This window comes from Oncorhynchus keta, chromosome 34, assembly GCF_023373465.1.
Source record: "Oncorhynchus keta strain PuntledgeMale-10-30-2019 chromosome 34, Oket_V2, whole genome shotgun sequence".
NCBI classification, from domain to species: Eukaryota; Metazoa; Chordata; class Actinopteri; order Salmoniformes; family Salmonidae; genus Oncorhynchus; species Oncorhynchus keta.
Window position 1 is genome coordinate 13,896,041 of NC_068454.1, and position 27,519 is coordinate 13,923,559.

At 43.7% G+C, this 27,519-nt stretch overlaps 1 protein-coding gene across 9 annotated transcripts in view; it reads left to right on the top strand.

The window, feature by feature from the left end:
• The window catches only part of LOC118376230 (guanine nucleotide exchange factor DBS-like), a 113,048-nt gene that overhangs the window by 22,839 nt on the left and 62,690 nt on the right, over positions 1–27,519 (top strand). For 8 of the 9 annotated variants that reach the window (XR_008089841.1, XM_052493206.1, XM_052493211.1 and 5 more), the window contains one exon: positions 23,904–23,987. Coding sequence is in view for 8 of the 9 variants with exons in the window: in XM_052493206.1 (XP_052349166.1) it covers positions 23,904–23,987 (84 nt within the window). In the remaining variant the exon portion in view is untranslated. Of the gene's footprint in view, positions 1–7,583; positions 7,760–23,903; positions 23,988–27,519 lie in introns of those variants that run through there. The other variant, XM_052493209.1, reaches the window with a different exon arrangement.

The window sequence follows — 27,519 nt, forward strand, 5'->3', positions numbered from 1 at the left end:
GTAACCAAAAAATTGTTCAACAAATATATATATTTGAGATTTGAGATTCTTCAAAAAGCCACCCTTTGCGTTGATGACAGCTTTGCACACTCTTGGCATTCTCTTATCCAGCTTCATGAGGTAGTCAGTCACCTGGAGTGAATTTCAATTAACATGTGTGCCTTTTTAAAAGTGAATTTGTTTAATTTCTTTCGTTCTTCATGCGTTTGAGTCAGTCATTTGTGTTGTGACAAGGTAGGGGTGGTATACAGAAGATAGCCCTATTTGGTAAAAGACCAAGTCCATATTATGGCAAGAACAGCTCAAATAAGCAAAGAGAAACAACAGTTCATTATTACTTTATTAAGGCATGAAGGTCAGTCAATCAGGAACATTTCAAGTGCAGTCGCATAAACCATGAAGCGCTATGATGAAACTGGCTCTCATGAAGACCGCCACAGGAAGACCCAGAGTTACCTGTCTCTCATGAAGACCGCCACAGGAAGACCCAGAGTTACCTGTCTCTCATGAAGACCGCCACAGGAAAGGACCCAGAGTTACCTGTCTCTCATGAAGACCGCCACAGGAAGACCCAGAGTTACCTGTCTCTCATGAAGACCGCCACAGGAAAGGACCCAGAGTTACCTGTCTCTCATGAAGACCGCCACAGGAAGACCCAGAGTTACCTGTCTCTCATGAAGACCGCCACAGGAAAGGACCCAGAGTTACCTGTCTCTCATGAAGACCGCCACAGGAAAGGACCCAGAGTTACCTCTGCTGCAGAGGATAAGTTCATTCATTAGAGTTACCTGTCTCTCATGAAGACCGCCACAGGAAAGGACCCAGAGTTACCTCTGCTGCAGAGGATAAGTTCATTCATTAGAGTTACCTGTCTCTCATGAAGACCGCCACAGGAAAGGACCCAGAGTTACCTCTGCTGCAGAGGATAAGTTCATTCATTAGAGTTACCTGTCTCTCATGAAGACCGCCACAGGAAAGGACCCAGAGTTACCTCTGCTGCAGAGGATAAGTTCATTCATTAGAGTTACCTGTCTCTCATGAAGACCGCCACAGGAAAGGACCCAGAGTTACCTCTGCTGCAGAGGATAAGTTCATTCATTAGAGTTACCTGTCTCTCATGAAGACCGCCACAGGAAAGGACCCAGAGTTACCTCTGCTGCAGAGGATAAGTTCATTCATTAGAGTTACCTGTCTCTCATGAAGACCGCCACAGGAAAGGACCCAGAGTTACCTCTGCTGCAGAGGATAAGTTCATTCATTAGAGTTACCAGCCTCAGAAATTGCAGCCCAAATAAATGCTTCACAGAGTGCAAGTAACACACATCTCCACATCAACTGTTCAGAGGAGACTGTGTGAATCAGGCCTTCATGTTCAAATTGCTGCAAAGAAACCACTACTAAAGGACACCAATAATAAGAAGAGGCTTGCTTGGGCCAAGAAACACGAGCAGTGGAAATTTGTCCTTTGGTCTGGAGTCCAAATTGGAGATTTTTGGTTCCAACCGCTGTGTCTTTGTGAGACGCAGTGTAGGTGAACGTTTGATCTCCGCATGTGTGGTTCGCCCCATAAAGCATGGAGAAGGAGGTGTGATGGTGTGAGGGTGTTTTGCTGGTGACACTGTCAGAGATTTATTTAGAATTTAAGGCACACTTAACCAGCATGGCTACCACAGCATTCTGCAGCAATACGCCATCCCATCTGGTTTGGGCTTAGTGAGACTATCATTTGTTTTTCAACAGGACAATGACCCAATACACCTCCAGGCTGTGTAAGGGCTATTTGACCAAGAAGGAGAGTGATGGAGTGCTGCATCAGATGACCTGCCCTCCACAATACCCTGACCTCAACCCAATTGAGATGGTTTGGGATGAGTCGGACCACAGAGTGAAGAAAAAACAGCCAACAAGTGTTCAGCATAGTTGGGAACTCTTCAAAACTGTTGGAAAGGCATTCCAGGAGAAGCTGGTTGAGAGAATGTCAAGAGTGTGCAAAGCTGTCATCAAGGCAAAGGGTGGCTATTTGAAGAATCTGAAATATAAAATATATTTTGATTTGTTTAACACTTTTTTGGTTACTACATGATTCCATATGTGTTATTTCATAGTTTTGATGTCTTCACTATTATTGTACAATGTAGAAAATAGTACAAATAAAGAAAAACCCTTGAATGAGTAGGTGTCCTAAAACTTTTGACCGGTAGTGTAGTGCACTACTTTAGAACACTACTTTAGAACACTACTTTTGAACACTACTTGAGTCCTGGGTCAATAGTTGTGCCATATGTGGGGATAAGTGTGTGATCCTGTGATTTAGGACTTAGTCATGATGTTGTCAAATCTATACATGAGGAAGCCATGGAAAGAGGAACAGGATCAAATCAACATGACCATACAGAAGAGGAACCAGATGCTGTGAAACAATGGGTTCATTTAATACTGTGTACCATACTCCTTCCACACCCCGTTCAAATGCACTTCAATCTTTTGTCTTGTCCATTCACCCTCACACATACACAATCCATGTCTGTTGTCACGAGGATTAAAGATCATTCTTTAACCTGTCTCCTCCCCTTCATCTACACTGATTTGAAGTGGACTTAACAAGTGACATCAATAAGGGACCATAGCTTTCACCTGGATTCACCTGGTCAGTCTGTCATGGAAAGATCATTAGTGTGACTGACCCACTAATGTTTGACTCCTCACACACAAACATGAGCTGTACAGTAAACCCAGGTTTAGCCTGGGTGTGTGTGTGTGTGTGTGTGTGTGTGTGTGTGTGTGTGTGTGTGTGTGTGTGTGTGTGTGTGTGTGTGTGTGTGTGTGTGTGTGTGTGTGTGTGTGTGTGTGTGTGTGTGTGTGTGTGTGTGTGTGTGTGTGTGTGTGTGTGTGTGTGTGTGTGTGCGCGCGCACGCATAGTTCCTGGGTTACAATAACAGAAACGTCTATTTTCAAATGTACTCCTCGTTCTGAAGAAAATTAGTCAGAGCAACACACATAAACACATAATGGATGTGGGCTATTAGTGGACAGATGTTTGATTTCCTGTGTAGTGAGGATGTGGTCTTATCTGATTGTCTTCGGGGAGGCCTGAACCAGGGTCTGGCCCATTCAGACCACCTAAAGAGAGAGTGACATGTGACTCTAATTCTCCTTCTGTACTATGGCTCACGAAAATAATTCCTTTAAACCAAACCTGCCTCAAAAACAGCATTTGTCAGAAATCTACTCTTTTTGCCACATCATCCTCCTGTGTTACTGTGTCATTGTGACATTATCACCGATACTGGCTGATGTTCCTAGAGGCAGAGAGGTGGAGACAGAGAGGTGGAGACAGAGAGGTGGAGACAGAGAGGTGGAGACAGAGAAGTGGAGACAGAGAAGTGGAGACAGAGAGGTGGAGATAGATGGTGGAGACAGAGAGGTGGAGATAGATGGTGGAGACAGAGAGGTGGAGATAGATGGTGGAGACAGAGAGGTGGAGATAGATGGTGGAGACAGAGAGGTGGAGATAGATGGTGGAGACAGAGAGGTGGAGACAGAGAGGTGGAGACAGATGGTGGAGACAGAGAGGTGGAGATAGATGGTGGAGATAGATGGTGGAGACAGAGATCCAGGACCTCTGATGGTTCCTGTGTCCAGAGATAGAATCTATCTTTATGTTATATTTATTTATATATATCTACGCTCTGTATTCCTGGTGGGAATCAACACCTGATATACAGTTGAAATCGGAAGTTTACATACACCGTGGCCAAATACATTGAAACTTAGTTTTTCACAATTCCTGACATTTAATCCTAGTAAAAATTCCCTCTTTTAGGTCGGTTAGGATCACCACTTTATTTTAAGAATGTGAAATGTCAGAATAATAGCAGAGAGAATGATTTATTTCAGTTATTAATTATTTCATATATATATATATATATATATATATATATATATGCCATTTAGCTGACGCTTTTATCCAAAGCGATTTACAGTCATGTGTGCATACATTCTACGTATTTCATCACATTCCTAGTGGGTCAGAAGTGTACATACACTCAATTAGTATTTGGTAGCATTGCCTTTAAATTGTTTAACTTGGGTCAAACGTTTTGGGTAGCCTTCCACAAACTTCCCACAATAAATTGGGTGAATGTTTGCCCATTCCTCCTGACAGAGCTGGTGTAACTGAGACAGGTTTGTAGGCCTCCTTGCTCGCACACACTTTGTTGTCCGTAAGCCATTTTGCCACAACTTTGGAAGTATGCTTGGTGTCATTGTCCATATGGAAGACCCATTTGCGACAAAGCTTTAACTTCCTGTCTGATGTCTTGAGATGTTGCTTCAATATGTCCACATAATGTTCCCCCTCATGATGCCATCTATTTTGTGAAGTGCACCAGTCCCTCCTGCAGTAAAGCACCCCCACAACATGATGCTGCCACCCCTGTGCTTCACGGTTGTGATGGTGAACTTCGGCTTGCCTCCCCCTTTTTCCTCCAAACATAATGATGGTCATTATGGCCAAACAATTATATTTTTCTTTCATCAGACCAGAGGACATTTCTCCAAGAAGTACGATCTTTGTCCCCATGTGCAGTTGCAAACCGTAGTCTGGCTTTTTTATGGCGGTTTTGGAGCAGTTGTTTCTTCCTTGCTGAGCGTCCTTTCAGGTTATGTCAATATAGGACTCGTTTTACTGTGGATATAGATACTATTGTACCTGTTTCCTCCAGCATCTTCACAAGGTCCTTTGCTGTTGTTCTGGGACTGATTTGCACTTCGCACCAAAGTTTGTTCATCTCTAGAAGACAGAAGGCGTCTCCTTCCTGAGTGGTATGACAGCTGCCAGGTCCCATGGTGTTTATACTTGCGTACTATTGTTTGTACTGATGAACGTAGTACCTTCAGGCGTTTGAAAATTGTTCCCTAGGATGAACCAGAGGTCTCCAATTTGTTTCTGAGGTCTTGGCTGATTTCTTTTGATTTTCCCATGATGTCAAGCAAATAAGCACTGAGTTTGAAGGTAGGTCTTGAAATGCATCCACAGGTACACCTCCAATTGACTCAAATGATGTCAATTAGCCTATCAGAAGCTTCTAAAGCCATGACATCCTTTTCTGGAATTTTCCAAGCTGTTTAAAAGCACATTCAATTTAGTATATGTAAACTTCTGACCCACTGGAATTGTGACACAGTGAATTATAAGTGAAATAATCTGTCTGTAAACAATTGTTGGAAAAATTACTTGTGTCATGCACAAAGTAGATGTCCTAACCAACTTGACAAAACTATAGTTTGTTAACAAGAAATTTGTGAAGTGGTTGAAAAACTAGTTTTAATGAGTCCAAGCTAAGTGTATGTAAAGTTCCTGCTTCAACTGTACCTGCTGCCAGCCACACCTATGGCCTGCACCCTGAAGGTTTGATGATGTATTGTACTGGACATTGATATGATATCTTTGTGGGACCTGCCAGGGGCGTGATGACTGTGTATCTTGGTGTGTCAGAGGGCACCATGCTAAGTATGCAAGATGGATGGATGAGAGCTGTTACTAAGTCTGTGTATCAGCAGCTGCTTGACTAACACTGGGACTGTCCAATCACCTCAGGGCATAAGTAACCAACCAACCAGCAGCCAGGGAAGAAACCCGATGTCACAGAAAGTGACAATTACAAGGGTGTATATGGTATTTAATTAACGTGTTTCAGTCTCGTGAAGTTTCCAACCTTCAGAAACCCACCTTTCTAACTTCTGGTGTTCCTGTTCCTCTGTCGTCTCTACTTCTTTTCCTCAGCTTAGGTTTCAGCTTTGAAGTCCCACGATAAAAGGAAGAAGCGTTTGTCTCGCTCCTGTGATCAGTCACTCAATACTTCTTCATCAATATCTGTTATCAGCCGCTGAGCCACACAGTGGGCAGACAGCCTGGCCTGTCTGGGTGGGTGATAGGCTCATACAGCAATCACAGACATCGCTGCTCTCTTTGTGATGTCACAAGCTGGCTTTCCTAAAAGTGGCATTATGTGCACATGCACCAAGAGTATCTTTGTGATGTCACTAAACAGCAATTTTGAGTTGATCCCCACTTTTCTTTATGATGTCACAGAAATGTTTACCAGTAGCTATGTTCCCTTCTCTTTGTGATTTCACAACCGCTAGCATTACGGATGCGTTCGTAATTCTACTCCGATTTCAGAGCACTCTCGCCTGAGTGTGTCAGAGCGCAGAATAACTGATGAATTTACGAACACTCAACACCTGTTGAATATGACCGGTGTCAGTAAAAGTCGTCAAAAAAAGTGTCATTAAATTGTTGCCTGCAGCAGTTACAATCACCAACGCTCTGGATAACAATGTTAGCCAGTTAGCTTGGATGCTTGACTCTCCACTGTGAGGTCAGAAGGCTCGGATCAACCCTACTCCTCGGCCAGAGCGTCTAGTGTGCACTCTGAATGCTCCGAGAGCGAAACGCTCTGAATTTACAAATGCCCAGAGGGCACTCTGAGCATGCTCTGAAACTCCAGATTGAATTTACAAACGCCCAGAGGGCACTCTGAGCATGCTCTGAAACTCCAGATTGAATTTACAAACGCCCAGAGGGCACTCTGAGCATGCTCTGAAACTCCAGATTGAATTTACAAACGCCCAGAGGGCACTCTGAGCATGCTCTGAAACTCCAGATTGAATTTACAAACGCCCAGAGGGCACTCTGAGCATGCTCTGAAACTCCAGATTGAATTTACAAACGCACCCTACATTTCTATCAGTAGTGCTCTTCTGCGATTTTACAACCTCTCTGTGTGATGTCACAAACCTTACATTCTTAACCAAAGCATGTCTTTTTGTTGACATTTGCTTCATAATCTAAACATTTGCATCACGACTATATTCCTTGTGATGTCACCAACCTAGCACCATAAACCGTGAGATATACTGTATGTACCTCTCTCTGTGATGTCACAGCATGTTGTGTGGGGTATGTCTGTGCTGCTGTCTTCACAGAGAGGGATTTAATAGATGATGCATGTGTAGTGACTGGGAGGGATGAATCATAAGCCCCTCCTGTCCTGGAATCACTTATACTCCTGATTGGTTAAAACCATTGATTTTGCAGTGTTTGGACATACTGCATAACAGACGTAATACCAGCAAAAGAGAGAGAGAGAGAGAGAGAGAGAGAGAGAGAGAGAGAGAGAGAGAGAGAGAGAGAGAGAGAGAGAGAGAGACAGTGAGGGAGAGATAAAGACACAGAGACACACACAGAGAGATAGAGACACACAGAGAGAGAGAATCACACACTCAGCCAACTAATCCATAGCCTCCTCCACGTAAAAGACACAAGGCGTACACTCCCACCCAACCAGGATGTTAGAATTTATGTGATTCAATATTTCGTTTTTTTTGCTTCATCTTTTGATACATGCTGTGTGTGAGAGAACTCTGTGCAGTTATAAACTGAGGCAGAGGATGTCACCTGATCGGTCCCCACATTGCCAAACTAAGAGCCGGGGGGGGGTGGGGTCTAAGACTCTTTACAGCACTGCTTCAATACTTACAGAGTATATGTGTGTAAGGGGGTGTGTCTGTAGAGAGAGAGAGAGACAGAGAGGGAAACAGAAAGTGACAGACATGATGGTGTGTGTTTCTGGATATGGCTGCAACAACGGTTAACAGTATGAGCACCCAGAGAAGGTGAGCCTGGCTGGGTATAACCTCTGAGCAGAGTGTACCATGACATCACCATGCTTGCTGGAGCTCGAGCACAGGACAGGTACTGGCTGGTCTTACTGTCTGTCTTTAGGTTGGTCGGTTGTCTGTCTGTACACCCGTGTACATGTTGAGGTAACACTTTATCTGCACAGTCCGATGTAGATGGTTTGTAAATGTTCAGTAGATGTTCAGTAACTGTCAACAACATTTCAACTAAGTATCCCCTAACCCTAACCTTAACCCTTATCTTAACCATAAACCTTACCCTAACCTTAACCCTTACCCTAACCCTTTTCTAAACCTAACCGTAACCTTAGCAAGCATCTGTTTATCGACAGATAGTACTGTATCACAATCTGCAGATCATATGTATGGGACTATACAAATCAAGTGTGACCCATGTTGCTTACAGTAGACCATGGACATTGTTGAAGTGACTATCATGTGCTGTTTTGGTTCTTTATAATATTGTAGTTGGCTGCTCTGATAATGCTTATTTTTTTGTATAACGTGTCAGTTTGGAGAGTCTCTGTGTTGACATAGTGTTGAAGTGGCAGGAACACACACACCCAGGAAGCTCACAGAAAAGACTGTCTATGTTCACTGTAGCTCCCCTTCCATCTCTCTGTTTGCCGTGAGATTCTGTGACCTTGTTGCTCTAGAACCCTCTAACTCAACTCTGGAACCTCCATGCTACTTCCACTGCGTTTATTTTCATTTTTTCCATCTAATCAGGGACTGACATAGACCTGGGACACCAGGTGTGTGCAATTAACTATCAGGTAGAACAGAAAACCAGCAAGCTCTGGACATCGTAGAGTATACCTTATGTCTCTTTCAATGAAAATTCTCACTTTATCTGTAGAGGGAATGGGATGAATGGATATGGGGAAGAGAAAGGGAGGTATACTCTTCTTCAGAAAATATCAATGTTACGTAACTGTAGTGGTCCTACCCTTAAACTGATGTAAGGGAAGGTTTGGCATACTAAAACCTAGTATTGTGTACCTTAGCAGCTTCTGTCTACTAAAACCTAGTATTGTGTACCTTAGCAGCTTCTGTCTACCAGAACCTAGTATTGTGTACCTTAGCAGCTTCTGTCTACTAAAACCTAGTATTGTGTACCTTAGCAGCTTCTGTCTACTAAAACCTAGTATTGTGTACCTTAGCAGCTTCTGTCTACCAAAACCTAGTATTGTGTACCTTAGCAGCTTCTGTCTACTAAAACCTAGTATTGTGTACCTTAGCAGCTTCTGTCTACCAGAACCTAGTATTGTGTACCTTAGCAGCTTCTGTCTACTAAAACCTAGTATTGTGTACCTTAGCAGCTTCTGTCTACCAGAACCTAGTATTGTGTACCTTAGCAGCTTCTGTCTACCAAAACCTAGTATTATGTACCTTAGCAGCTTCTGTCTACTAAAACCTAGTATTGTGTACCTTAGCAGCTTCTGTCTACCAAAATCTACTATTGTGTACCTTAGCAGCTTCTGTCTACCAAAATCTACTATTGTGTACCTTAGCAGCTTCTGTCTACCAAAATCTACGCCCTCTTCCGGCGCCGACAGAGATGGCCGCCTCGCTTCGCGTTCCTAGGAAACTATGCAGTTTTTTGTTTTTTTACGTGTTATTTCTTACATTAGTACCCCAGGTCATCTTAGGTTTCATTACATACAGTCGAGAAGAACTACTGAATATAAGATCAGCGTCAACTCACCATCAGTACGACCAAGAATATGTTTTCCGCGACGCGGATCCTGTGTTCTGCCTTACAAACAGGACAACGGAATGGATCGCATGCAGCGACCTAAGAAAACGACTCCGAAAAAGAGGGAAACGAGGCAGTATTCTGGTCAGACTCCGAAAAAGGGCACATCGCGCACCACTCCCCAGCATTCTTCTTGCCAATGTCCAGTCTCTTGACAACAAGGTTGACGAAATCCGAGCAAGGGTGGCATTCCAGAGGGACATCAGAGACTGCAACGTTCTCTGCTTCACGGAAACATGGCTTACTGGGAAGACGCTATCCGATGCGGTGCAGCCAACGGGTTTCTCCACGCATCGCGCCAACAGAAACAAACATCTTTCTGGTAAGAAGAGTGGCGGGGGCATATGCCTCATGACTAACGAGACATGGTGTGATGAAGGAAACATACAGGAACTCAAATCCTTCTGTTCACCTGATTTAGAATTCCTCACAATCAAATGTAGACCGCATTATCTTCCAAGAGAATTCTCTTCGATTATAATCACAGCCGTATATATCCCCCAAGCAGACACATCGATGGCTCTGAACAAGCTTTATTTAACTCTTTGCAAACTGGAAACCATTTATCCGGAGGCTGCATTCATTGTAGCTGGGGATTTTAACAAAGCTAATCTGAAAACAAGACTCCCGTGCCCCAGGACTACCTGACATGATGGCTCCTTGCTGTCCCCAGTCCACCTGACTGTGCTGCTGCTCCAGTTTCAACTGTTCTGCCTTATTATTATTCGACCATGCTGGTCATTTATGAACATTTGAACATCTTGGTCATGTTCTGTTATAATCTCTACCCGGCACAGCCAGAAGAGGACTGGCCACCCCACATAGCCCGGTTCCTCTCTAGGTTTCTTCCTAGGTTTTGGCCTTTCTAGGGAGTTTTTCCTAGCCACCGTGCTTTTACACCTGCATTGTTTGCTGTTTGGGGTTTTAGGCTGGGTTTCTGTACAGCACAGTTGAGATATCAGCTGATGTACGAAGGGCTATATAAATAAATTTGATTTGATTTGATTTGACTCCCTAAATTTTATCAGCATATCGATTGCGCAACCAGGGGTGGTAAAACCTTGGATCATTGTTACTCTAACTTCCGCGACGCATATAAGGCCCTGCCCCGCCCCCATTTCGGAAAAGCTGACCACGACTCCATTCTGCTGATCCCTGCCTACAGGCAGAAACTAAAACAAGAGGCTCCCACGCTAAGGTCTCTCCAACGCTGGTCCGACCAAGCTGACTCCACACTCCAAGACTGCTTCCATCACGTGGACTGGGACATGTTTCGTATTGCGTCAGATAAAAATATTGACGAATACGCTGATTCGGTGTGCGAGTTCATTAGAATGTGCGTCGAAGATGTCGTTCCCATAGCAACGATAAAAACATTCCCTAACCAGAAACCGTGGATTGATGGCAGCATTCGCGTGAAACTGAAAGCGCGAACCACTGCTTTTAATCAGGGCAAGGTGTCTGGTAACATGTCCGAATATAAACAATGCAGCTATTCCCTCCGCAAGGCTATTAAACAAGCTAAGCGTCAGTACAGAGACAAAGTGGAATCTCAATTCAATGGCTCAGACACAAGAGGCATGTGGCAGGGTCTACAGTCAATCACGGACTACAAGAAGAAACCCAGCCCAGTCACGGACCAGGATGTCTTGCTCCCAGGCAGACTAAATAACTTTTTTGCCCGCTTTGAGGACAATACAGTGCAACTGACACGGCCTGCAACGAAAACATGCGGTCTCTCCTTCACTGCAGCCGAGGTGAGTAAGACATTTAAACGTGTTAACCCTCGCAAGGCTGCAGGCCCAGACGGCATCCCCAGCCGCCCCCTCAGAGCATGCGCAGACCAGCTGGCCGGTGTGTTTACGGACATATTCAATCAATCCCTATACCAGTCTGCTGTTCCCACATGCTTCAAGAGGGCCACCATTGTTCCTGTTCCCAAGAAAGCTAAGGTAACTGAGCTAAATGACTTCCGCCCCGTAGCACTCACTTCCGTCATCATGAAGTGCTTTGAGAGACTAGTCAAGGACCATATCACCTCCACCCTACCTGACATCCTAGACCCACTCCAATTTGCCTACCGCCCAAATAGGTCCAGACGATGCAATCTCAACCACACTGCACACTGCCCTAACCCACCTGGACAAGAGGAATACCTATGTGAGAATGCTGTTCATTGACTACAGCTCGGCATTCAACACCATAGTACCCTCCAAGCTCGTCATCAAGCTCGAGACCCTGGGTCTCGACCCCGCCCTGTGCAACTGGGTACTGGACTTCCTGACGGGCTGCCCCAGGTGGTGAGGGTAGGCAACAACATCTCCTCCCCGCTGATCCTCAACACGGGGGCCCCACAAGGGTGCGTTCTGAGCCCTCTCCTGTACTCCCTGTTCACCCACGACTGCGTGGCCACGCACGCCTCCAACTCAATCATCAAGTTTGCGGACGACACAACAGTGGTAGGCTTGATTACCAACAACGACGAGACGGCCTACAGGGAGGAGGTGAGGGCCCTCGGAGTGTGGTGCCAGGAAAATAACCTCACACTCAACGTCAACAAAACTAAGGAGATGATTGTGGACTTCAGGAAACAGCAGAGGGAACACCCCCCTATCCACATCGATGGAACAGTAGTGGAGAGGGTAGCAAGTTTTAAGTTCCTCGGCATACACATCACAGACAAACTGAATTGGTCCACTCACACTGACAGCGTCGTGAAGAAGGCGCAGCAGCGCCTCTTCAACCTCAGGAGGCTGAAGAAATTTGGCTTGTCACCAAAAGCACTCACAAACTTCTACAGATGCACAATCGAGAGCATCCTGGCGGGCTGTATCACCGCCTGGTACGGCAACTGCTCCGCCCTCAACCGTAAGGCTCTCCAGAGGGTAGTGAGGTCTGCACAACGCATCACCGGGGGCAAACTACCTGCCCTCCAGGACACCTACACCACCCGATGTTACAGGAAGGCCATAAAGATCATCAAGGACATCAACCACCCGAACCACTGCCTGTTCACCCCGTTATCATCCAGAAGGCGAGGTCAGTACAGGTGCATCAAAGCTGGGACCGAGAGACTGAAAAACAGCTTCTATCTCAAGGCCATCAGACTGTTAAACAGCCACCACTAACATTGAGTGGCTGCTGCCAACACACTGTCATTGACACTGACCCAACTCCAGCCACTTTAATAATGGGATTGATGGGAAATGATGTAAATATATCACTAGCCACTTTAAACAATGCTACCTTATATAATGTTACTTACCCTACATTATTCATCTCATATGCATACGTATATACTGTACTCTACATCATCGACTGCATCCTTATGTAATACATGTATCACTAGCCACTTTAACTATGCCACTTTGTTTACTTTGTCTACATACTCATCTCATATGTATATACTGTACTCGATACCATCTACTGTATGCTGCTCTGTACCATCACTCATTCATATATCCTTATGTACATATTCTTTATCCCCTTACACTGTGTATAAGACAGTAGTTTTGGAATTGTTAGTTAGATTACTTGTTGGTTATCACTGCATTGTCGGAACTAGAAGCACAAGCATTTCGCTACACTCACATTAACATCTGCTAACCATGTGTATGTGACAAATAAAATTTGATTTGATTTGATTTGATTTATTGTGTACCTTAGCAGCACTTCCCTTCCTCCTTTGTTTTTACAAGTTAATCACTATACATGCACTACAGTTCAAAAGTTTGGGGTCACTCAGAAATGTCTTTGTTTTTGAAAGAAAAGCAAATGTTTTGTCCATTAAAATAACATCAAATTGATCAGAAATACAGTGTAGACATTGTTAATGTTGTCAACGACTATTGTAGCTGGAAACGGCTGTCTTTTTAATGGAATATCTACATAGGCGTACAGAGGTCCATTATCAGCAACCATCCCTCCTGTGTTCCAATGGCACGTTGTGTTAGCTAATCCAAGTTTATCATTTTAAAAGGCTAATTGATCATTAGAAAACCCTTTTGCAATTATGTTAGCACCGCTGAAAACTGTTGTCCTGATTAAAGAAGCAATAAAACGGTCCTTCTTTAGACTAGTTGAGTATCTGGAGCATCAGCATTTGTGGGTTCGATTACAGGCTCAACATGGCCAGAAACAAAGAACTTTCTTCTGAAACTCGTCAGTCTATTCGTTAAATTGCCTAGAAAATGAAGATCTCGTACAACGCTTGTGTACTACTCCCTTCACAGAATAGTGCAAACTGGCTCTAACCAGATAGGAAGAGGAGTGGGTGGCCCCGGTACACAACTGAGCAAGAGGAAAAGCACATTAGAGTGTCTAGTTTGAGAAACAGACGCCTCACAAGTCCTCAACTGGCAGCTTCATTAAATAGTAACAGCGAAACACCAGTCTCAACGTCAACAGTGAAGAGGCAACTCCAGCACAGTCCCGGATCTCAACCCTATTGAGCTGTTGTGGAAGCAGCTTGACCGTATGGTACGTAAGAAGTGCCATCAAGCCAATCCAATTTGTGTGAGGTGCTTCAGGAAGCATGGTGTGAAATCTCTTCAGATTTCCTCAACAAATTGACAACTAGAATGCCAAAGGTCTGCAGGGCTGTAATTTCTGAGGATTCTTTGATGAAAGCAAAGTTTGAAGGACACACTTATTATTTAAATTAAAAATCATTGTTTATAACCTTGTCAACATCTTGACTATATTTCCTATTGATTTTGCAACTCATATCATGTATGTTTTCATGGAAAATGACCCCAAACTTTAGAACATTACATGTTCAGTACATGTTGACATATGGTGAGCAATACTTTGTAAAACTTTTGGATGAAACATTATAATTTTGGGGGGGGAAGATTCATTCTCTTTAAATGCATTTTCAATCATTACAGTAGTCTGGAAATATTCTAAGATTCTTTTGTAGGTTTATAATAATTAATAATTCTCTTACATGTCATTAAAAACAAATAAATATAACATCCCAGAATGCATCATTACAGGATGTAAGGGGACAACCTAATCTTGTGACAAAAATGCAAAAAAAATACTGTGACAATAATATTTGAAATGGTATCTGTATTATTTGCAGTAATAAGTGGCAGATGCTTTTAGTAAAAATTTTGTCAAAAGAATGAGACATTCGTGCTTCATGTCTCAGTTGAATTTCTTTGAATTGCTTTAAATGAAACTATATTTCCTTTAATTCAAATTAAATTAAAATCAAATCAGTTTATTTATCACGTGCGCCGAATACAACAGGTTCACCTTAGAGTGAAATGCTTACTTACATTCCCTAGCCAACAATGCAAGTTTTAAGTAAGAAATAGATGAACAATAGATAAGTAAAGAGGAAAAAGACAGGATAAAATAACAGAAGTGGTTAGTCTGGCTGATTGAGGTATAGCATGTATATGTAGATATGGTTAAAGTGACTGCATATATGATAAACAGAGAGTAGCAGTAGCGTAAAAGAGGGGTTGGCAGATGGTGGGGGGGGGCACCAGTTAGTCGGGATAATTGCTTCCTGTGGGGTGTGTATTCATTGAAATGAGTGGGTTGAATTCAATTCAATTCAGAAATTCCGAATTGACCCCAACTACTCAAATAAAATAAAATGTATTTATAAAGCCCTTCATACATCAGCTGATATCTCAAAGTGCTGTTACAGAAACCCAGCCTGAAACCCCAAACAGCAAGCAATGCAGGTGTAGAATAATCCTTTCATCTCCACACTGTCATATAGTACGTTAGTGAGGCTCAGATCAGGTATTTTACAGGTACCACATACATTATGTTCAGTATAAATATGTGGCCCATGTAGCTATCACCAAGCTTCAACCATCTGAGCCTTGGGAACCATGAGCCAAGCCTTGCTTAGCGGTTTGAAGTGACATCATGGAAATAGACAGGGTTGGTTGTTGTGGCCCTAGAAAGTCTGCCCGGCTGGTTTCTAACATGAAATATGCAAAAGTCTGTAGGAGAATTTTCCATCAAGACTACTTCTCTATTTCTGTCCCTGAATTCTGTGTGTCTGTTATCTGTAATCCTATAGCACCATAGAGCATCACTGTGTCTTTCTGTCTGTAATCTGTAATCCTATAGCACCATAGAGCATCACTGTGTCTTTCTGTCTGTAATCTGTAATCCTATAGCACCGTAGAGCATCACTGTGTCTTTCTGTCTGTAATCTGTAATCCTATAGCACCGTAGAGCATCACTGTGTCTTTCTGTCTGTAATCTGTAATCCTATAGCACCGTAGAGCATCACTGTGTCTTTCTGTCTGTAATCTGTAATCCTATAGCACCGTAGAGCATCACTGTGTCTTTCTGTCTGTAATCTGTAATCCTATAGCACCGTAGAGCATCACTGTGTCTTTCTGTCTGTAATCTGTAATCCTATAGCACCGTAGAGCATCACTGTGTCTTTCTGTCTGTAATCTGTAATCCTATAGCACCGTAGAGCATCACTGTGTCTTTCTGTCTGTAATCTCTAATCCTATAGCACCGTAGCGCATCACTGTGTCTTTCTACATTTACATTACATTTAAGTCATTTAGCAGACGCTTTTTCTGTCTGTAATCTGTAATCCTATAGCACCGTAGAGCATCACTGTGTCTTTCTGTCTGTAATCTGTAATTTTATAGCACCATAGAGCATCACTGTGTCTTTCTGTCAGTAATCTGTAATCCTATAGCACCGTAGAGCGTCACTGTGTCTTTCTGCTGTAATCTGTAATTTTATAGCACCGTAGAGCATCACTGTGTCTCTCTGTCTGTAATCTGTAATCTTATAGCACCGTAGAGCATCACTGTGTCTTTCTGTCTGTAATCTGTAATCCTATAGCACCGTAGAGCATCACTGTGTCTTTCTGTCTGTAATCTCTAATCCTATAGCACCGTAGAGCATCACTGTGTCTTTCTGTCTGTAATCTGTAATCCTATAGCACCGTAGCGCATCACTGTGTCGTTCTGTCTGTAATCTGTAATCCTATAGCACCGTAGAGCATCACTGTGTCTTTCTGTCTGTAATCTGTAATCCTATAGCACCGTAGAGCATCACTGTGTCTTTTTTGTCTGTGTGTCTGTAATCTGTAATCCTATAGCACCGTAGAGCATCACTGTGTCTTTTTTGTCTGTGTGTCTGTAATCTGTAATCCTATAGCACCGTAGAGCATCACTGTGTCTTTTTTGTCTGTGTGTCTGTCATCTGTAATCCTATAGCACCGTAGAGCATCACTGTGGCTTTCTGTTCCATCGATCCGTTGTGCACTGCACTGTTGGGCACCCAGTTTCAATAGTAGGACTGTCTCCCACAGTATACACACTACCTGCTCAAATAACTGCTTGAGCATACTGCATAACTGTACATAGCTGTTTCTAAATGGATGAACCTCTTTGTTGGATTGGCTGGGAGCAGCATGGGACTGGTGAATGTGCACTATGGAACCGTCTGGTTTGATTTTCTAGGTCATCCCAGGGATAGGAGTGAGGTGGATGAGACTGGATTTGTGCTGACTTGGCTCTGAGGGTTTGAGGTAAAAGCAGGATCAATAATTTACTAGAAGACCAGTTGACTTGACCTATTTACTAGGAGTCTCCAGTCCTCTTAGGGACAGATCAAAATGTTGTTGTTTTTTGCTTTGGGGAGGGTTGTGTGTGTTTGTTATTGGGCATAGGGGAGGGTTGTGTGTGTTTGTTATTGGGCATAGGGGAGGGTAGTGTTTATTTGTTATTGGGTATAGGGGAGGGTTGTGTGTGTTTGTTATTGGGCATAGAGGAGGGTAGTGTGTGTTTGTTATTGGGCATAGGGGAGGGTAGTGTGTGTTTGTTATTGGGCATAGGGGAGGGTAGTGTGTGTTTGTTATTGGGGTTAGGGGAGGGTAGTGTGTGTTTGTTATTGGGCATAGGGGAGGGTTGTGTGTTGTTTGTTATTGGGCATAGGGGAGGGTAGTGTGTGTATGTTATTGGGCATAGGGGAGGGTGGTGTGTGTTTGTTATTGGGTATAGGGGAGGGTAGTGTGTGTTTGTTATTGGGCATAGGGGAGGGTAGTGTGTGTTTGTTATTGGAGTTAGAGGAGGGTAGGGTGTGTTTGTTATTGGGCATAGGGGAGGGTAGTGTGTATTTGTTATTGGGCATAGGGGAGGGTAGTGTGTGTTTGTTATTGGGGTTAGAGGAGGGTAGTGTGTGTTTGTTATTGGGTATAGGGGAGGGTAGTGTGTGTTTGTTATTGGGCATAGGGGAGGGTAGTGTGTGTTTGTTATTGAGCATAGGGGAGGGTAGTGTGTGTTTGTTATTGGGGTTAGAGGAGGGTAGTGTGTGTTTGTTATTGGGTATAGGGGAGGGTAGTGTGTGTTTGTTATTGGGCATAGGGGAGGGTAGTGTGTTTGTTATTGAGCATAGGGGAGGGTAGTGTGTGTTTGTTATTGGGGTTAGAGGAGGGTAGTGTGTGTTTGTTATTGGGCATAGGGGAGGGTAGTGTGTTGTTTGTTATTGGGCATAGTGGAGGGTAGTGTGTGTTTGTTATTGGGTATAGGGGAGGGTAGTGTGTATTTGTTATTGGGCATAAGGGAGGTTATTGTGTTTTTTCCCTTGTGGGGCCCCAGTTTTGAGGATCAGCGGGGTGGAGATGTTGTTTCCTACCCTCACCACCGATATGGTCCTTGACTAGTCTCTCAAAGCACTTCGTGATGATAGTCGTTTAGCTCAGTTACCTTAGCTTTCTTGGGAACAGGAACACTGGTGGCCCTCTTGAAGCATGTGGGAACAGCAGACTGGGATAGGGATTGATTAAATGTGTCCATAAACACACCAGCCAGCCGGTCTGCACATGCTCTGAGGACGCAGCCGGGGATGCCGTCTGGGCCGGCAGCCTTGAGAGGGTTAACACGTTTAAATGTTTTACTCACGTTGGCTGTGGTGAAGGAGTGTCCGCAGGTTTTGGTAGGGGGCTGTGTCGGTGGCACTGTATTGTGCTCAAAGTGAGCAAACATTGGGTTCCGCGACGGGGCTGGTTTTCTTTTTTGTAATCCGTGATTGACTGTAGACCCTGCCACATACCTCTCGTGTCTGAGCCGTTGAATTGTGACTCTTCTTTGTCTCTATACTGATGCTTAGCTTGTTTCATTGCCTTGTTGAGGGAATAACTACACTGTTTGTATTCGGTCATGTTTCCGGTCGCCTTCCCCTGATTAAAAGCAGTGGTTCGTGCTTTCAGTTTTGCGCGAATGCTGCCATCAATCCACGGTTTCTGGTTTGGGAAGGTTTTAATTGTCACCGTGGGTACAACATCACCGATGCACTTGCTAATAAACTCGCTCACAGAATCAGCACATTCATCAATGTTGTTGTCACCTCCCATATTACCAAGGCCCTTCTCCCCCAATTGTTCAGATTGGCCGGGCGTCCAGCTCTAGGAAGAGTCTTGGTGGTTCCAAACTTCTTCCATTTAAGAATGATAGAGGCCACTGTGTTCTTTGGGGAACTTCAATGCTGCAGACAGTTTTTGAACCCTTCCCCAGATCTGTGCCTCGACACGGAGCTCTAAGGACAATTCCTTCGACCTCATGGCTTGGTTTTTGCTCTGACATGTACTGTCAATTGTGGAACCTTATATAGACAGGTGTGTGCCTTTCTAAATCATGTCCAATCAATTGAATTTACCACAGATGGACTCCAAGACTTCTGCCCCCAGGTGGTCAGGGTAGACAGCAACATGTCTGCCACGCTGCTCCTCAATGAGGCTCATCACTAAGCTCAGGACCCTGGGACTAATCACCTTCCTCTTAAACTGGATCCTGGATTTCTGCCCCCAGGTGGTCAGGGTAGGCAACAACATGTCTGCCACGCTGCTCCTCAATGAGGCTCATCACTAAGCTGAGGACCCTGGGACTAATCACCTTCCTCTGCAACTGGATCCTGGACTTCCTGACTGGCCGCCCCCAGGTGGTAAGGGGAGGCAAGAACACATCTGCCACACTGATCCTCAACGCGGGCGCCACTCAGGGGTGCATGCTTAGTCCCCTCCTCTACTCCCTGTTCACCCTCGACTACGTGGCCAAGCACAACTCCAACACCATCATTAAGTTTATTAACGACACAACAGTGGTATACCTGACCACCCACAACGATGAGACAGCCTATAGAGAGGAGGTCAGAGTCCTGCCGCCCCTTGTCTTACCAGACGCCGCTGTTCTATCCTGCCGGTACAGCGTATAACCAGCCAGCTGTATGTTGATAGTGTCGTCGTTCAGCCACGACTCCTTGAAGCATAAGATATTACAGTTTTGAATGTCCCATTGGTAGTTTAATCTAGCGAGCAGGTCATCGATTTTATTCTCCAAAGATTGCACGTTTGCTAGCAGAATGGAAGGACGTGGGGGTTTATTCAATCGCCTACGAATTCTCACTAGGCAGCCAGCCCTCCGGACCCTTTTTCTCCGCCTCACGGGGATCTGGGCCTGTTCCCGAGAAAGCAGTATATCGGGCTCGTCAGACTCGTTAAAGGAAAAAAAGGATTCTGCTCGTCTGTGGTGAGTAATCACAGTCCTGATGTCCAGAAGTTATTTTTGGTCAGAAGAGACGGTAACGGCAACATTATGTACAAAATAAGTAAAAAAACAAGTTTCAAAAAACGCAAATAAACGAACAAAAAACACAATTGGTTGGGGACACGTCTGTCTTCTTCTCTGGAGGGCCGAACACACCCCAATTCACGTCGACGGGTCTGTAGTAGAGCGGGTCATGAGCTTCAATTTCCTTGGTGTCCACATTACCAACAAACAATCATGGTCTAAACAGTTGTGAAGAGGCACAACAATGTCTATTATCCCTCAGGAGACTGAAAACATCTGGCATGGGTCCCCAGATCCTCAAAAAGTTCTACAGCTGCACCATCGAGAACAACCTAACCGGTTGCATTACCGCCTGGTATGGCAACGGCTCGGCATCTGACCGTAAGGCGCTACAGCCACACAAGTCATATACTCTTCTCTCTGCTACCGCACGGCAAGCGGTACCGGAGATCCACGTCTAGGTCCAAAAAGCTCCTAAACAGCTTCTACCCCCAAGCCATAAGACTGCTGAACGTGGCTAATCATGTTTATCATCTATTGTTATCATTGACACTCATTGACACTCATTGACTTGGTACTGGTACCCCCTGTATATAGCCATGCTGTTGTTATTTTGGTGTGTTACTTTTTTTAAACTTTAGTTTATTTAGTAAATCATTTCTTAACTCAACTTATTTTCTTAAAACTGCATTGTTGGTTAATTAAGGGCTTGTAAGTAAGCATTTCACAGTAAGGTCTACACCTGTAGTCTAGCGCATGTAACAAATACAATTTGAATCTGTTACAAATTTTGATCTGTTACAAAACACCAACAAGTTTAATGTCATTCTGAGATTTTCAAGCCAAGCCTTCTGTACTGGCTAAGCCTACAAGGTAGGGAGAAATGCATTTTCTGTTTGTCCAGATTTACATAACCTATTTATTGTGGTGTTGAAAACACGAACCATGATATTGAAGTGCTGAAATAGGTATGCTTTGTTTTGGTTGTGTGGTGCATTGGCACAGAAACCTGTTGGTGGAAAATGTGTTCAATATATTTTATATAATTATAAATATGGCATCAAATTGTTGAAAATGTCATTTCCACCTAGCTGATCATTTTCTGCAGCCAGCTCTGATCGTAGTGTAATGAAACAGGCAGGGAGAGTTAGCTGTCGGTGGTGGTCAGCGAAACCTCAACCTTCTGGCCTGCATAGCATCAACTGTGCCTCAAAAGCAAGCTGAATCCACATTTATATCCACGTTTATAAACACAGGTTCGCTACAGTTATTGTTATTTGTGGTCGTAAACATTATTTAGAGTTCATTCTATGAGGGGGGAGGGTCTTCCATTTATTTTACTGTAAAAGGGAAGGGTCATGTGAAAATATTATTTATGTGAAAATATTATTGATGGAGGGTGGTGCATTTTTTTGGTATGACACCTTGAGTTAGAACAGCCTCTCCCCCCAAGTACATTTCGATCTGTCCCTTACTGTGTAGAATTGGACCAGTCTCCCAAACTGGAGAAAGAAAAATAAGTACACGCAGATTGCAACTATATAATATATAATAAATCATATACAAAGAGTATTATGCTTCCAAAACTCTTTAATATTACAAATAAACAACAGAAATATTAGCCGACAGCTATGCACTTTCTGAGGAACTGTACAAGTACAGTATTTTCTATAGGAAATTACCACATGCAGGTACTAAAGAACAATGGTGTTGACAGAATGCTGTTCTGCTTTTAGAACACTTCCAAGTTATGGGTCAAATATGCTGAGTAACGAATGAGAGATTTGGGTCTGTGTGTCACAGTGTCTCTGGCCTAGTTTTGTTCCAGTGTATCAGAGTGTGTGAGAAGAGTTGAGCAGTTTGAAATCCCACTCGTTGCTCATGAAGTGGTGCTTGTCCACTACTCTCCGCTCTGTGCTCACAGGAAGAAAACCTGCCACTGAACTGCCATACATGAATTAAAATCACAATTGAACCAACACCAATCGAATGTTGTGACAACCTGGACCGACCATTTGGTTTTGAAGTATTGAACATGAAAGGTGGATGTAAAAAGAGCACATTTCAAATAGGCTGCATGTCGTATTGAACTGCATATAAACACTCTCAGTAGGTCAGGAGCCAGACAGGGAGACCAAGAAGGAAAGAAAATGAACTATTTAGGCTATATTATTTAAATGATTTCAAGGCTATAGCCTACAAGGAAATACATTGTGAAGCATTTGCGAGTGTGACACAATAGGCTGATAAGGACATAAAGCACTAATAAAGAATAAATAAAGAATAGTAAAGAATTTAAACAACATGCAGAGCCAAAGGGGATGCTAAACACACTTTTGGCCTCTTGCCAGCCTAGGCAGAGATGCAGAGTTTTTTAGTTTCTTTCTATAGGTTGGCCTAAAAGTTTTTAGGCAAAATAAGCAAATCAAAACGGAAAGCTTCTTGAACGTTCCAGGCCTATTGGGCCAAAATCAATTATGGCCAATTGAATAGATAATGTAACAAAAATGAACGAAACGTTTAAAAGATCAGATTTTTTGTTGTGGACATTACATCACCACACTCCCTCTCTTGCTCCTCATCTTTGTAAGTCACCTTGATTTTACACCTGTGTGTTTTATCTGTTTCTTAATGAAAATATTTAGTGAACTCCATGACAATAGCTAAAGCAAGGGGCTATAGCAGCACACAAGCACATTACAAATGCATGCTGGGCTGGGCATGCCCTGAGCTCGTGAACTGAGCACTACTTTGAGTGCTTCTGGAGCGAAATTGTAGCCTTTGGGAATCTCGCTCAGTTCTCCAGTCAAATTGGGCAAGCTCCACTCACATACTCTGCTGTGTACCAGCAAAGATCCAAGACCTTGCCATTCTCTCCCTGCTGTCCTGGGGCTCGCCCTGCTGACCTGGGCCTCTCACAGCAGCCTGGGCCCACAGTGTTTTGTCACCCCATCTCCACTTTCACTACCTCGGGTTACCCTGCTTCCAGCTGCTGGGGATCGGGCCCATAATCTGATTATTCTAATCCCCATGATGGGAGTTCATGGAGGGATAGAGCTGGGAACACTCTGGATGATGTAGGGTCATAGGGGCATCCCTGACTACAAAAAATATTGGTTGACCAGGAATCGTCTGTTGTTTAAAAATTGATCAGTCTACATTTTAAAAGTGTATTTTTCCATATATAGACATCAACTATATGTTGGCTACTGAACTTGTCTGATGCTTTAAGCACTGCAATTAAAAATTAAGAAACACAAATTACTAAAGAGGGAGCCAGAGATCAATAAGGCCGGTTGTGGAATCGAACCCCAGGCTGTAGTGGTGCCTCAGCACTGCGTTGCAGAACTTTTGACTGCTGCGCCACCCAGGACATGTAGCAACAATAATAATAATATATTGAATGCTTTTACATAAATTACTTTGTGCCATACATGTATTAAAGAATGTTTTGCTACTGCTCGACTAAAAACACCTCAGTCGACCAACAGCCTGTCGACCAAACAATCAACTCGTCGACTAAATGGGTTCAACCCTAGTGGGTCAGGACCCAAGTTTGTGTGGTGACCGCTCCTTACTAGGATGTTTTGTAGCATGTTGCTCTCTGGTCTGGGTTTCAGATTATTGTTCATTCACTATTATGCACTTCTTTATACCTGCCAGACTATGTGCCTTACTAATTTCCTGTTTTTGTGTGAGAGAGTATGTATACTTCTTTTCTACCTTTGTGATGGTTCTTCCATTCAATTCTATTCTCTTCCCCAAAGAACAGGACTGTGTTAACCCCTCATGTCCTGTGATTCTGACTGTGTTGTGTTCTCCTCCTGTTCCTGCTCCTCCTCCTGCTCCTGCTCCTCCTCCTGCTCCTCCAGATGAGATCATGCAGCAGGAGAACAGCCCCCTCTGTGCCATCGACATCACCCCTGACCTTAGGAAGAAGTTTGCCTTCCTGTTAGGTAATATTTCCTGTCTGTCTGTTTGCCTGCCTGCCTGTCATAATACAGATGTCTGTCTGTCTGTCTGTCTGTCTGTCTGTCTGTCTGTCTGTCTGTCTGTCTGTCTGTCTGCCTGCCTGTCATAATACAGATGTCTGCCTGCCTGCCTGCCTGCCTGCCTGTCTGTCTGTCTGTCTGTCTGTCTGTCTGTCTGTCTGTCTGTCTGTCTGTCTGTCTGTCTGTCTGCCTGCCTGCCTGCCTGCCTGCCTGCCTGTCTGTCTGTCTGTCTGTCTGTCTGTCTGTCTGTCTGTCTGTCTGCCTGTCTGTCTGCCTGCCTGTCATAATACAGATGTCTGTCTGTCTGTCTGTCTGTCTGTCTGTCTGTCTGTCTGTCTGTCTGTCTGTCTGTCTGTCTGTCTGTCTGCCTGCCTGTCATAATAGAGATGTCTGTCTGTCTGTCTGTCTGTCTGTCTGTCTGTCTGTCTGTCTGTCTGCCTGTCATAATACAGATGTCTGCCTGCCTGCCTGCCTGCCTGCCTGCCTGTCTGTCTGTCTGTCTGTCTGTCTGTCTGTTTGTCTGTCATAATACAGATGTCTGTCTGTCTGTCTGTCTGTCATAATACAGATGTCTGTCTGTCTGTCTGTCTGTCTGTCTGTCTGTCTGTCTGTCTGTCTGTCTGCCTGCCTGTCATAATACAGATGTCTGCCTGCCTGCCTGCCTGCCTGCCTGCCTGCCTGTCTGTCTGTCTGTCTGTCTGTTTGTCTGTCATAATACAGATGTCTGTCTGTCTGTCTGTCTGTCTGTCTGTCTGTCTGTCTGTCTGTCTGTCTGTCATAATACAGATGTCTGTCTGTCTGTCTGTCTGTCTGTCTGTCTGTCTGTCTGTCTGTCTGTCTGTCTGTCTGTCTGTCTGCCTGTCATAATACAGATGTCTGCCTGCCTGCCTGCCTGCCTGTCTGTCTGTCTGTCTGTCTGTCTGTCTGTCTGTCTGTCTGTCTGTCATAATACAGATAAGACAGGTGAATACCGTTCTTCTTCCTGATATAGTTCAGATGAACTGTCTGCTTCAGACCAGCTCTAACAGCCTCATGTCAGAATCAGACGGTCATCCATGTTTCAAACGTCAAATTTCCAAACGACAAATTTAAAAGTGTTTAAGGTTAAGTTTAGGCATTAACTCTGAATGGTTAAGGTTAGTGATAGGCTTAATTTTTAAAAATCAAATCAACTTTCTATTGCTGGAATTGAACTTGAAACCATCCACCACAGACCAGCAAAACTGAAACCAACTTGAACGTAACAGCAATCACTAATGCCCCTAGTGGCCGGTTTCACATCATCTCCCAACAATCTCAGACATGGATGGACGTCAAATGTATTTATTTTATTTAACCAGGCAAGTCAGTTAAGAACAAATTCTTATTTACAATGACGGCCTAGGAACAGTGGGTTAACTGCCTTGTTCAGGGGCAGAACAACAGATTTTACATTGTCAGCTCAGGGATTTGCTCTAGCAACCTTTTGGTTACTGGCTCAACACTCTAACCACTAGGCTACCTGCCGCCCCAAATACTGGCTTGTATCACGGGTGACCTGGATCTTACTTCACCCCTCAGGATTTGTCAAGTCATTCAGGATGTGTCATTCAAATCTCTCCTCTCCCATTTTTGTACTCATCACAGTTAGTTCAGCGTAAATCCAGTTCAATCCAGCTACAGTACCCTGGAGCTCTGTTAGAATACCCACACTAACATACTGTATACTACATACTTCATGAGTATATACTACATAATATATACCATTAGTTCATTTTAGTGTACTATAAACAAACTGTATCATTGCAGTTGAGCGTACTAGCACTTCGCTTGTCTACCAGAAGTTGATGCTATTGCTATGCAACATCTTGCTAGCTTGTTAGCAAAACAAATGACAGGCTAGACATTTTTATGATTTCGGGTGTATTCGTAAATCCAATCTGGACTGCCAGAGTGCAAAAATCCAGAGCGTTGTGAGATTGTCCATTTGTAAATCCAGAGCGTTGTCAGATTGTCCATTTGAAAATTCAGAGAGTTGTCTGATTGTCCATTTGTAAATCTAGAGCGTTGTCAGATTGTCCATTTGTAAATTCAGAGCATTTCACTCTCGTAGCGTTCACTATACTCTCTGGCCGAGGAGTGTAAGGTTGATACGAGCTTTCTGACCTCACAACGGCACAACGACCTCACATCAAGCAGTCAAGCTAACTGGCTAGCTTGCTAGCTACTTCCAGACACAAATGAGAGAACACATCACTCTGACCATTTTACTCTCCTTAGCAGAGTTGGTTAGGCTGTTTTCAGCATTGGTGACTGTAACTGTGCTCCTGGCAACAATTTAATTACGCTTGTTTTTGCTGACGTTTACTGACACCGGCCATATTCAATGGGCGTTCGTAAAGCAATCAGTTATTCTGCGCTCTGGCACACTCAGACCAGAGTGCTCTGAAATCGGACGAGATAGCCAGAATGAACAATGTCCATTGAGAACTCACAACGACTATACCACTTAGCTAAGAATGACATGAATAATCAATTCAATCAAGGTTGGGTAGTTAGATAGCATTTAGTTAATATACTGCCTGGCAAGTTAAATGTATTAGTAGCCAACTGACGTTAGGACGGTAACTGGCTAACATACCGGTACATGCTGTATGTACATGCTGTAATGCTACGCGGTTCGTAAGGATATCGTAGCTAACAAATTGTCAGCAAACATGACGTGTAACGTAACTTATTTGAAAACTCATTACTTTATTACATTGCTCAACATTTTCTTAACTTTTGTCATTATTAATTAAAGCAATGAATTTGGATCCACTCTTGCCAGACTTCTGCTGCATATTTCCCACCATTTTCTTCAAATCTAAAAGCATGGAAATGGCATCCACTGCATGTATACTTCTTATTTTGGCAAATTTTATACAACATCCGGGGAACTTTTGGCATACTAACTATATCCATACTATGACCAATAAGCATACTACATACTCAATTTAAGTCACAAATAGTACAGTTAGTGCTGCTAGTAGGAGTATTGGTATACAGGTTAGGACTCCTTCTCTTGACATGACTGTGTGTTTGTTTCGTGTGTGTATTTGCATATGTGTATATCAGTTTCTGTTGTGTGTGAACCAATATGAAGTTTCTGTTTTTCCAGTTGTTTGGTCAATTCAACGTGTCTCTGTACAGCATGTCAACTGGTTTAAAGTCATACAGAAGGGCTTGTGAGCAGACTTCAAGTGCCTCTAAAGCCCTTCACCACTGCATTCACCTCATTGCATAGAAGACCCCCTCCCCTCTGACACACACACACACAGTTTGCCCCGTCTCTGTCCCCCTCTATGTACTGCATAAGGTCACCTTGGGGACTGTGGCAGTCTTTATTGGATGTTCTGCCTGTCGGCGTCCATTTTGCAGAGAGCCTTGCCTCTACTCAGATGCAGCAGAATCAAAACAGGCAGAGTGAAACGATGAGCGAGCAGTTGCTGTTGCTAGGGTGATAATAGGAGAGGGG